Source organism: Chrysemys picta, chromosome 10, assembly GCF_011386835.1.
Source record: "Chrysemys picta bellii isolate R12L10 chromosome 10, ASM1138683v2, whole genome shotgun sequence".
Lineage (NCBI taxonomy): Eukaryota > Metazoa > Chordata > Testudines > Emydidae > Chrysemys > Chrysemys picta.
This window is the reverse complement of record NC_088800.1, coordinates 51,998,860-52,011,501: the sequence shown is the minus strand read 5'-3', so window position 1 is coordinate 52,011,501 and position 12,642 is coordinate 51,998,860. Positions and strand designations below refer to the sequence as shown.

General features: G+C 53.4%; 1 protein-coding gene across 1 annotated transcript in view; it reads left to right on the top strand.

The window, feature by feature from the left end:
* Window positions 1-11,979, top strand: part of PRR35 (proline rich 35) — a 62,853-nt gene extending 50,874 nt beyond the window's left edge. Inside the window, exons 3-4 of the mRNA XM_065559798.1 lie at window positions 2,077-3,777; window positions 7,347-11,979. Coding sequence (XP_065415870.1) covers window positions 2,162-3,777; window positions 7,347-8,277 — 2,547 coding nt within the window. The 5' untranslated portion in view covers window positions 2,077-2,161 and the 3' untranslated portion in view covers window positions 8,278-11,979. The remainder of the gene's footprint in view (window positions 1-2,076; window positions 3,778-7,346) is intronic.
* Window positions 11,980-12,642: the final 663 nt, after the last annotated feature.

Genomic DNA, 12,642 nt, shown 5'->3' with positions numbered 1-12,642 from the left:
GCGTTTCTTTATATGCTTTTATTTCTCACAAACTCCTGGCTTCTAAGCTGATAAGATGCCAAACTCACTGGCCTGAAAGAGGAAGACAGGGTGACTATAGGTTTGTCTGTAAGTCAGCTGAAGCTTGATCTCAAGAGTACAGCCACCAGGAGAGCTAACTGGGGTTTGCACAAAGATACCAGGGTAATCAGGGACAGGGGAATGCAGATAGAAACATGACTCTCCATTGGGGTTTCAGTAAAGTGTGAAATTGAAATCAGTGAATTTGACTTTAAAGGATACCATTTTCAGAAGTGGCCTGTACACTTGCCACTGCAATATTGCCTCTGTGCATGTCAAACTACATTGTGCATGCCAGTCAGGTAACTGCCCATCTAATCCCTGACTTGACAGAGGTGTATAAAATCGTGAGTGGTGTGGAGAAAGTGAATAGGGAAGTGTTACTGACGCCTTCATATAACACAGGGATAGACAACCTTTCAGAAGTGGTGTGCCCAATCTTCCCCATGGCCCGTCCCTACCTCTCGCTGCCTGCTCTACGGAGCAGCGAGCACGCTGCCCCTCGGCTCAGCTCGGCTCTACTCCCCATCCCCCTCGCAAGGGCCATTACCGGCAGGGAGAGGGAGGGGGAGGAGGAGGGACCGGAAAGCACCACACTGTGGGAAGAAGCGGGGGAGGAGGGAAGCTTGGCTGCCGCAGGACCAAGTTTCTGCCTCCTACCCCCGCAGGGGACAGCGGTGGGCTGGGGGGCTGAGTGGGGCAGGGGGCCGGGACCCCCCCCCCCCCCGCTCTCCCCTGCGGAGGCAGGAGGCAGAAGCTTGGTCCTGCAGCAGCCAAGCTTCCCTCCTCCCCTGCTTCTTCCCCCAGCGTGCCGCTTTCCGGCCCCTCCGCCCCCCCCTCCTCCTCCTCTCACCGGGCAGGTAGCGTGCCACTCAAAATCAGCTCGCGTGCTGTGTTTGGCACACATGCCGTAGGTTGCCGACCCCTGATATATAACACGAGAGCTAGGTGTCACCCCATGAAATTAAGACAGCAGGTTTAACGCACAGTCAACCTGTGGAACTCATTAGCATGGGATGTCATGAAGGCCAAAAGTATAACTGGGTTCAAAAAAGAATTAGATAAGTTCATGGAGAATAGGTCCATAGCTATTAGACAAGATGATTAGGGATGCAACCCCATGCTCTGGGTGTCCTTAAGCCTCCAACTGCCAGATGCTGGGACTGGATGACAGCGGATGGATCACTCGAAATTGCCTTGTTCTGTTCATTCCCTCTGAAGCATCTGGCACTGGCCACTGTCAGAGACAGGACACTGGGCTAGATGGACCATTGGTCTGACCCAGTATGGCTGATCTTATGTTATGACGTGTGTGCAGATGTGCTTTTGTACATGCAAATGGTACATGTGCTATTTGCTGATACTGTTTGAGAAATCACTTTACATTTTTCAACCAAAATTTCAAGGGCTTCAGGCACTCATGGCTACAGTGTATATATTTCTGCCATTCTGAAACTTGACAAATCCCATTGTGCTGTCACACAAATGTGTATTGTGTTACATAGGGTAACCAGACAGCAAGTTTGAAAAATCTGAACGGGGGTGGGGGGTAATAGGTGCCCATATAAGACAAAGCCCCAAATATCAGGACTGTCCCTATAAAATCGGGACATCTGGTCACCCTAGTATTACAGCACGGAGCAATGTGTTGCTAATCTATATTCAGCTCAACAAAATAGTTTTCATGTCGATTTTACCTCTGAGTCCATGCAAGCAGCATTAAGGCAACTAGGCCAAATCCATCCTCTGTTGAATTCAATGGAGCTGCCCCAGAGATGAGTTTGAGCCAGCATCTTTTGCAGGGCTAGCGTGGCAATATGGCTGCTTTAGTTGGTCCTCTAATCACACCAGAGTCCACCATAGTGGTCCCTGCTGCAATGCAGCTCAGAGGCTGGGAATGGGAATGGCCTGACACATGCTGTACATAACCCCGAGCTCTCCAGAGCAGAATTATCTCATCTGGACAGACCACAGCGGTAAATTAGCTCTGACTTTTGCTGTGTTGTCCTCTTGCAGGATGTGTAACGGTTCCGGGCCGTGACCTTTAACATCCAGAACCAACCTGCTGGGTGCTGCTCACACCACGTCCACCCCCGCAGCCATGTCGAAGGACGAAGTGAACTGCAAGCTGACATCGGTCTACAAGCACAAGGAACGTAAGCCTAAGAAGCCCCATTACATCCCGAGGCCATGGGGGAAGCCTTACAACTACAAGTGCTTCCAGTGCCCTTTCACGTGCATGGAGAAGTCCCACCTGTATAACCACATGAAGTATAGCCTGTGCAAGAACTCGCTTTCTCTGCTCATCGAGTCCGATTGGCCCTACAAGAAGGGGAACTTGCTGCACCCTGAGCTCCGTCTCCTGCAGGCCACGGAGGCTTCCCGGCTCCGTGGGAGGAGACACGAGCAAGAGGCCTGTGACTCCACGGCTGCAGCCGGAGGCATGGCTAATCCCAAGCAGGCCACGGATGGGGACAGCGAAGGTGACAAGGTGGCGGCAGCGGCTGAAGCCCTGCCTTCAGAAGGGATGACCGCAGATGCCAGCCAGTTCCAAGAGGAGGAGGAAGTCGTCACTGGGCTGCTGAGGGAGATGGACGCAGGAGAGAAGAAGGAGAAAGTGAAGGAGACGGGTTGCCCTGGTGACCCAGCCGAGCCAGACTCCCTGCTCTTCAGGTTCAAGAACAAGAGGGACAAGCCTTGCAAAGAGGCTGAGCCTGACTTCGTCATCACAGATGTTTTCTCCCTGAAGAACCACGCGACGAAGGGCAAGGAAATGGCTCCTCCAGAGTTAGAAGCCAAGCCAAAGCATTGCAAGGGGCCGAAAAAATGCCTGGGGAGTGGCGGGGTCCTCATGGAGCAGTGGAAGCTGGTCGCCAATGGGCAAAGAAGGGGCACCACTGAAGTCTCCTCACCATGTGCTGAAGGCAACATCATCCCCTGCTATCCCCCTCCAGCCTACAGCGACTACCATGAACCTCAGGGCCTCAACCTCTCATTGCTGGGTATCAACTACCCACTGAACCCCGGCCTCTTCTCCTATCTCGGTCCCAGCATGGCCAATAGCACCACGCCACACCCCCAGCTGGCCCAGCTGCCCTTCCTGGCCTCCACCACCCAGCTGATGCACCCGCACTCTGCGCACTTCCAGCCCCTCCAGACCCCTGAGCGATCGGCCTTCCTCCCACGATTCTACTACCCCCTGCTCTTTGAACACACCTTCAGCTCAGCAGAAAGCAAGACGGTGTCAGGCAAAGCAGAGGCCCAGGCACCGGCAGGGTCTGCCATGCCCGCTGCTACCCAAGCCAAAACCCCTAATGAGCCACCAAAGGCGGGGCTGCTGAAGGTGCCAGTGCTGAAGGCTAGTCTTCCTTGGGCGAAAGGTGTCAGGGAGGAGCCATCTCCTGACCTCAGCCATAAAGCCATGCTGGTCGAGGAGGAAGAGGAGAAATGGCTGGCCCAAGAAAAGGAAAGCAACTCGGCCTTGGGCATCAACAGCCTCTGCAAAAAGCCAGCGTCCAACATCTACCAGAACCTTGCGGGGATAAAAGATGGGGCCCTTCTCCCCAATAGCATCAGGAAGGCGGAGTTACCAGTGGTCACTTGCTTAGAGAACACTGGCTCCTCAGCCAGCTCCTTGAAGAGGAAGTTCACTGGGAGTGGACTTGAGTCCATGGGATCTGAAACACTAATGCCTGGAAAATTAGGCTACCAAACCAGGTAGGATACAGTCAGTCTCCTTATCTAATATCCCATCAGACTTTCCATGAACGATGAAGGAAGGCTTATGCATCCCCTCCCTGTCCTTTCCCAATCATTGTTTTAATCACTTGCCTCTTAAAACTGAGTCCTGCACGAAAAAGGCAGATCACCGTCAGGACATGGCAGACTCACCTGCCAGTGGGGTCTCTCTGTGGCATCAGTGGGTTTTCTCCAACTCTTATAGTTCCTTTGGCCTTGTTGGAACCTGGAGTCTGCAGCTGCCATTAGGATATTAGCAACTCAAGCAGTTCTTCCTCTCTCTCTGTAGAACCTAACAGTGGGCCAAATCCCAAGGCTCTCGCTCAGTTGTTATTCAGTCCCGATGCAGGCAAATTCCTGTGGACTTTGCCTGAGTACCTGAGTCAACACTGAATGAAGGCTTGAGCCTTTGGCTCCAGATTTATTAAAACAGGGGCTCGCTTTGTTATGACAAAGACAGCCATGTAGGGTAGTGGACTGAGCACACAGCTAAGTGCTAAGAATACCTGGACTCCCATCCCAGCTTTGCCACCAGCGGAGGCTCCAGGCACCAGTGCTCCAAGCTCCAGTCCCTGTGAGGGCGGCAGTCAGGCGGCCTTCGGCGGCATGCTTGCAGGAGGTCCGCCGGTCCCACAGATTCGGCGGCAATTCGGCGGCGATACTCTGAAGCCGTGGGATCAGGGACCTCCCGCAGGCACGCCGCTGAAGGCAGCCTGCCTGCCGTGCTTGGGGCGGCAAAAAAGCTAGACCCTCCCCTGTTTGCCACTGACCTGGGACCTAATTTTCCAGAATGCTGAGCACTCATAGCTTCCCAAGTGGTGCTGTGTATGCACTGCAGAAAATCAGGCCCTTGGTGTGTAGCTTTGGGCAAGTCACTTTGCCCCCTGGGTGCCTCGCTTTCCCCATCTGTAAAATGGAACTAATGACTAGTATTTGTACAATGCAGCATTACTGACCCCAAGCATTCAAAAGTCAGGCCCAACAATATCATGAGATTGGCTTTAAAAACCCTGCAATTTTAAAAGAGAATCAATTTGTGCTCTTTTCACCTGCCTTCTGGTTTTGGAGCCTTTAGGGGTCCCATTTTCAAGCTTTTACCAGAGAACTAGAAACTTACTTTCTTTTTATAGTGAAAGCTGAAATCCACATCTAATCACGTGGCTCCAGGAGCTGTATGCTATAAGGGTAGCTGAACTATTGTAAAATCACAATAGAATCATGAGATCTGGCAACATGGAAGGTGCTAAATAGATAAGTGCTAAACACAGTAAAAGCTGTTTTATCTGGCACTTCACCAATCGGAAAGCTCTATAAACCAGCATTTCTGATCTTCATTGAAATTCCAGTTTATAGTCTGGTTGGTGCGGGGCTGGCAGAGGGTTGGGGTGACGGAGGAGGTTCAGGGCGCAGGCTCTGGGAGGGAGTTTGGGTGTGGGAGGGGGCTCGGGGCAGCGGGTTGGGGCATGGGAAAGGGTGCGGGGTGCCGATCCGGGGGCCGCTCACCTTGGCAGCTTCCCACAAGCAGCTCCTGGTTGCTCCTAGGCGGAGGCGCGGCAGGCGGCTCTGCGCTCTACCCCTGCCCCGCCCTGACCTCTAGATCTGCAGCTCCCATTGCCTTGGAACTTTGGCCAATGGGAGCTGCGGGGGTCTGCCTAGAAGCAGCCGGGACAGGTTGCCTGAGGTGAGCGTCCCCCAGTTCTGGCACCCCACATGCCCGAACCCACTGCCCTGAGCCCCCTCCTGCACCCAGACTCCCTCCCAGAGCCCACACCCTGCACATCCTCCCACGCCCCACCCCCCACCCCTGCACCCCCTCCCGCACCCAAACTCACTTACCGGCACTCCTCTTTCCCCCAACATGCTGGATAAAACAGCTTTTACTGTATTAGTATGTGTCCTGCTACCAACCAAAACCTCCATTTTTCTCACTAAAACACCACCTCACAAAGACCTCTGCCCCACAGCCAATGCCAGCCAATCACTGACATGAATCAGATTACAGATCAGTCAACAAAGCCAGGCTAACAATGAACTCATGTCAATGTTTTAAGCCTATCAGAAATACAGGGGAATTTAGAGCCAAAGCCTTTCCAACCCTGGACAACAAAGATTTCCATAGTCTAAGTCACCCCCTGCTTCCTCCATCCTGCTGGCGGCATCCTTTTAATTACGAATGGCTCCCCAAGAGGAAAATGACCCAAAGCTGACCTTGGCCAACTCACTAAGGGCTAGAACCTCAAAGGTATTTAGGTGGAAGTTAGGAGCCTAAATACCTTTGAGGGTCTGGGCCTTAGTCTCTCTGTGCCTCCGTTTCCCATCTATACAGTGGGGATGACAGCCCTGCCCTGCCTTCCCAGGTGTTGTGAGGATAACTCACCAAGTATTGGGTGATGCTCAGGTAGACAGTAATGAGGGCCAGACAGGTTTGGTAAGTATTCTGAGGAAAACAATAAGCAGGAACAAGTGGGGAACGTGATCCATGTTTCTATTTGTCCCTTTGCACTGCCGGAAGCAGTGCCCAATCCTGACAAGCATCTCCAGTGCCCATTCAGGCAACCCAGGCTGGTGAGGAGGAAGATGTCTCAGTTTCCTAGGGCAGCTGGGAGCAGTCATAGAGTTTAAGGCCAGAAGGGAACATCAGATCATCTAGTCTATCCTCCTGTATATCATAGACCACCAAACACCACCAAACCCAACAACCAGAATTAGAGCAAAGTATTCCAGCCCTCAGGAGACTAAACCACAGGCAGAGAACAGGAGATACTGGGGTGTACCCATGCCCGAGGCCTCTGCAATCACTGATGTTTTCTGAAATGCCAGTCAGTTAATGTTAGAAGCCCCCTATCTTGCCCCTTTAGGGCACACCTTGTGGATAGGATATTCTCTGTGTCTTGTGGATTGGTTATTTTCCATGTCTTATGGACAGATTATTCTCCATCCCTCTTATCTTTCTCCCTATTCCCTGCACAGTCTTCTCCCAAGTCCACCTGTATGCAGAGGGCATATGCTGATTTGTGACTGGGTCATGAAATTACTAGAGGTCTGCATCATAGGATGGGCCATTTTAATTGGCACACCTCCATCTAACCCAAGTATACATGGGGTGTGGCTTCCTCTGGCTGGCCCCGGGGCAAAGTGTCCAGCTTAGCAGAGTTCCATCCCAAAGTCTGGCAGCACGGCTGCAGAAATTAGTCTGCTGGAGCTGTCCCTTCCAATATCTGAGAGGCCTTAGACACCACCCATTAGCTGTTATGAACATTTTTTTCATAGAATGGTTGACTTCCCACTAAAGTGAAGTCATGTGAAGCTTCCACTGGCTTCAACTAGAGTTGTGGGTGCTCAGCACCACTCAAAATCAGGCCCCAGGTGTCTCAGGTTGGGCACTGGAAGATGGAAGCACACAAAATTAGCTGGCGCTTTTGGAAATGCTGGCCTAAGTGATGTGCCCAAGGCCAAGCAGCGAGTCAGTGGTAGATTTATTATCACTTAAATGGGCTCTCCTGTCCAATTATTATTTCTGTTTTTGTCTCCTTTCCTTTTCTCTCCAGTAGTTTGAGAGCCACCCCTACCCAGCTCCCGAAGTCCCTGGACCACTGGCACATGGAATTTCATGCCTACATGCATGAAGACCAGGAGAAGACCAGTGGCTCTGATGTTCTGTCCCCTGTGATTACGGCCTCTGATCACCCCCTATGTAAGCAGAACAAAGTACACAGGACTTCCACCAGCAGAACAGACCCAGAGGCCACAACTGTGCTCATCGGGGACCTGTCAAAAACCCTGGAGGAGTACCAGGAAGTGGAGAAGAAACTCTCTGACTTGGCAAAGGAAGACACCCCTGGGCAGAAGCAGCTGAGGGAACAGCTGGTCAAAATCCGAAGGGAGCTCTATCACATCCACCAGGCGCTGGAGAATGCCACTAAGCCCCATGAAGGCCCTTTGGACCTCTCGGTGAAAAGGTCCCAAGAGGGCCCTGAGATGGGCCACCAGGCCAAGAAAGAACCCTGCAAGGCCAACCTAGAAGACGAGAGGCTCCAGTGCAAAGAGCAAGGTGCCATAAGCAGGTGCTTGGCAGCCAGCGAAGCCAGGGATGGGGACGGGATGCCAAATTGCCTTCTGGATGCTGAGAATAAAACCATAGACCTGCTGATCAAGATGAGCCGGTCAGAGAACCTCCGGGCGTCATCCTCTGAGGCCCACCTGGGTGCCGTGATCAAAGCCGAGCTGCTGCCCCTCAGCGTGCCCCTAGAGCTCCGTCACGTCATGGAGCCCTACTACAGCCGCACCACCAAGTGCGAAGCAGACTCCAGTGTGCTGCTCTGCACAGACGGGAGAGCCAGTGCCACCCAAGGCTCTCAGATCCCAGGGACTGAGGACAGGCCGCTGAGCTGCCGGGCCATGCAGCGCTCCCTGTCCTGTGGCCTCCCCGGTGAGACAGACACCGGGTGTATCCACAGCCCTTTAAACGCAGACCCATGATCCCACTGGGCACCTGCCCAGAGTTCTGTGCGTTCACTGATAACCTCTTCTCACTCTCAACCTCCTCAGCCCACTCCCACCAGACAAAGGCTTAGCCGCTGCCTGACTGCGAAGCCACATAGCGCTTTGCTCTCTAACTACCTGTGACAGGTTCCATAAGGTGTAAAAACCAACCCCTCTTCATCCCCCTCCCAGCTGCTATGCACAGCGCTCGTGGGCTCTGCACATCCTGCCACCCCTGTCCTGAGCCTGCAGCTCCTTCCACTCGAATGAGAGGCAGTAGGCAAGGAAGGGCAGTGGCTTCAGCGTAACTGAGCCTCAGCCGTCTTCCTCCTCCTCAGCCAGCCAGATGGGGTCTCTTCTTGTGGTTGATTGTAGAGACTTGGGGGACCCCCAAAAACCAGCATCGGTGAATCAACAAAGCCCAAGACAGATGATCTGAGACAGGCCAGGAGCCTGCTGAGCCCTACAGGACAAAGAGCTGAGACTGAAATGAACTGTGACCATCGCATCTGAGAAAGCCGAGGCAAGGAGCTGACAGCTGTTGTGGGGTAGCCATAGGGAACAGACACACAGATTAACCTCACTGCATGCTGGATCGTTCCACTTGCTCCACATAATAAATCCGAGAGCAGCCATGGCTGTAGCTATAAGACTGATTCTGAAGGAGAGACTTTAACATTGGGGCATCTTTTCCCCTTTGAAACTTGCTCCACAGCGCTAGAGGGCTGCATTGTACTCAGACATCTGGTGAGCAGCGGGGCCATGGTCTTGTCCAGGAGCTTGGCCACTCTTAGAGGGCCTGGCCCTTTCCTTTGTCTCATGTTTAAATACCCTTCCCTGCCCTGTACCCTGATATGAAGTAATTTCAGAGGCAAGGCCCCAGACCCAGTCCCTGGCATGCCGTCTCCTGGAGAAGCAGCCACTCCCTAGAGCTCCTTTTTGTTCATTAAAAAATTACTCCTATCTATAAGGACATGAATCCAGATAATAAGAGGGCCAGAAAGCCTAGTGATGTAATCAGGAGGGCGGGGGCAGCTGAGCTGTCTGAGGCGCTGCTATCAGTGAGGCGGCTCCTTTGCTAATAATGATTTGAAAGAGACTTCAGCTTTCAAGACCTCCTAGAGATTCCAGCTGGCCGGCTGGTCCCTGCTGCCCCGAGCTGACCCTCTGGGAGGCTCTCTCACCTCCAGTCAGTTGCTCGCATAGAAGAGGCTTCTTCAGAAGTGCTAAGGCAGCTGGGCAACAGCGGCCTGCCCAACAGGCCAGCAGAGCCTCCTGTGACTTTAAATACTGGGTAAGACCCCCCACCTCTCTGGAACTTCGCCTTCTCCCTGTGTCTCCTCCTCGTTGGATGGTAGGATTCCAGAGATGCTCATTGCGGGAGTCTTCTGCTTCTTGCTCTGCTTCTGCCACTACCCATTCGTCAGTAGTAATGAAGGGAGAATGGATTCAGCACAGGGACCTCAAATCACCTCTGCCGGCCCCGGTTCAGGAGCATGGATATCCGCCCCCATGTCTCCCATGCTTTTGATGGAAAAAACAGCTTCCCAGAGGTCCCCTGGCCTCCTGAAGAGCAGTGTCCATCCACTGAAACCAGTGCTGCCCACATAATGATTTCCAAAGATAGGGCCCCGCTCTGCCTCTCCCATCTTTACAACCATCCCATCCACTAAAGAGGCAGTGGTTCCAGCAGTCTAGACCAGCGAACCATAACTAAGTCTAGCTGGTGGCTGGATCTTTTGACTTGGGGGGCAGAAAATGGGGGAAACAGGTCAAAGAGTAGAACCACCCCCCCAAGAAGGGGCCTCAGCCGCAGAACAGAGGAACCCTTGCTTTAGACAACACTTGGACTCTGCAAAGGGGAAGTGAATGTGGAGAGCTTTGCTGTCCCTGAGTGAAGAGGGAAGACCTTCAGATGAGACATAAGGCCCCCATATAGTTTCTGGGCATTTGAGGAAACATGGTGGACTGTCAGCTGGGAGTGTTGCATAATACTGAGCCTATGGCAATGGCTGTCTGCTGAGTGCATGGACATAGAGCATCCACTTGATCTAAAATGTGCATTCTATGCAGTCCTGCCTGGCTAGTGGCCATGACAGAAGGGGAGGGACAAGCACTTTGTTTGGGGGACGCAGGCGAATGCCAGGCCCTAAGGATGTTTAGAGCCCACGGGGGCTCTCGTTGTCTACAGAGTTGTCAGACTTTGCTCGTTGGAAGGCACCTGTCCTGATGGGGTGTCGGTAAATGGAGCATCCCCCAGCCAGAAAGGGCAGCCTCTTCAGCAGCACAGCAACCCTAACATGTAGGAGGTCAGCAGATGAAGCACATCCAGATACTAAAGGCTGGCACCCCTAAGACCATGCTAAGCTGGCAGTATGTAATGCCCCTCCATATTAAGAGGGCAGGTGCAACATAGCTTGATCTAACACCATGCTGGCACATGCCCACAGCCCAAGTCATGATAGCAGCACAGAGCCCTCAGACTTGACACAGGGAGCCCGGGGCTCCTACACAGATTGGTTTGTTTCCGTGCCACAACACAACTTTTGCATGTTATAATGTCCTTGACACACTTGTCACTCAGTCTTCTGCTATGCTACTGCAGCGGGAGACACCTTGACACATGCCAACTGAGTTTCCCATTGGCAAGGCTACCACATTCCAATGAGGTCATCCCCTCCCCAGGCTAATGCTAGCCCCCTTCTCCTGAACTGGGACACAAGGGAGAAGTCAGAGAAAAGGGATGGGCCTGGAGCTTCTGTAGGTTCCTAAATGGGAATCTTTATCAAAGGATCTGCACCCATTGATTTCAAGGGAGGCAGGAGCAGGCTCACCCAGGCCTTGCCCAAGCATCAAGTCAGCGACAGAGGTGGGATCAGAACTCAGGAATCCCTGGCTCATGTTCAGACCACTGAACCGTGCTGCCTTTTGTAGCCTCTCTCCTGTAGCTGACATATGGCTTAAATATGGATAACTCCTCGCCACCCAGGTCCTCACCCCCAGCCCCCACTGGAATGCAACCACCACGGGAATGCCCCAGGGCTCTCTTTAGGCACTGCTGGACTGTGTGTCGCCTACCAACAGTCACACCCCATGGACAGGGGCGGCTCTAGCTTTTTTGCCACCCCAAGCACGGCAGGCAGGCTGCCTTCGGTGGCTTGCCTGCGGGAGGTCCACCGGTCCCGCAGCTTCGGCGTACCCGCCGCCGAATTGCTGCCAAATTCGCAGGACCGGCGGACCTCCCGCAGGCATGCCCCCGAAGGCTGCCTGACTGCCGACCTGGCGGGGACTGGCAGGCCGCCCGCTGCGGCCTGCCGGCCCAGGCAGGCACTTGGAGCGCTGGTGCCTGGAGCCGCCGCTGCCCATGGAGCAATCTGTACATGGTAGGTTATTTATTTCTGTAGAAGACAGGTGCTGATGGAGGAGTGGCTGGCATATGCACCGGGTGGGGGGCGGAGACTAGTCACATCTTATTTATTGTTCACAATTTTAAGAATGTAAAAGTATTAAAAATTACCTTAAAAAATTAAGGAATTCCTCAATCCTTTTGTTAGCGTCTCTGGAGCCAGCTGCCACGGGAAATGCATTCTTGCCCCCCTCCCACTCCTGTGGCTGCAGTTTTATAACAGCAATACTACTTAGTACATATGTAATGACTATCCCTCCTCCTTGGCCATCAGGTGGGGTAGCCACCTATGCTCTCAGTACTGAGCCACCTCTCAGGGCTGTTGGGTGGATCAGCTGATGTTTGCACAGTTTAGACGTTTGAAGATTAACAATGCTACATAAGTGTAACACACCAATAAAGTGTCCCCCTCTAGTGACTGGTTTGTTCCATATCTACAGCTTACCATTCCTAGTGCAGTGGTCCCCAAACTTTTGAGGGTCATGCCCCTCTACCCCCTGCCTGCGCCCCCCCTTTCCCCTGGAGTCAGGGCCAGGAGTGGAGCTGCGGCTCGGGGTGGCGGGGGGAGGAGGGACATACACACAGATGGGGTAAAGGGGCCAAGGCTGGGGATGGGTCTGGGTACGGAGCCAGGGGGGCTGGAACAATTTTTATAGTGGGGGTGCTCAGAGCCATTGAACCAAACTGTAAACCCTGTATGTGATGGAAACCACGTCAAGCCAGGGGATGTGGCAGCACTCCTAATTACAGCACTTATGGACGGAGCTGTGGCCAGGGGCCAAGGCTGGGGGCGGGAGCAGAGCTGGGGGCTGGATGGTCCTCCATTCCCACCCCCCACAGGGGCTGGCCTAGCCCACTGCACCCCCCTAGGGGGCGTGCCCCACAGTTTGGGGACCTCTGTGCTAGTGGAATTTCTCCTTTCTACAAAGGGCACTTACAGCCTCCCAGGCTGGACT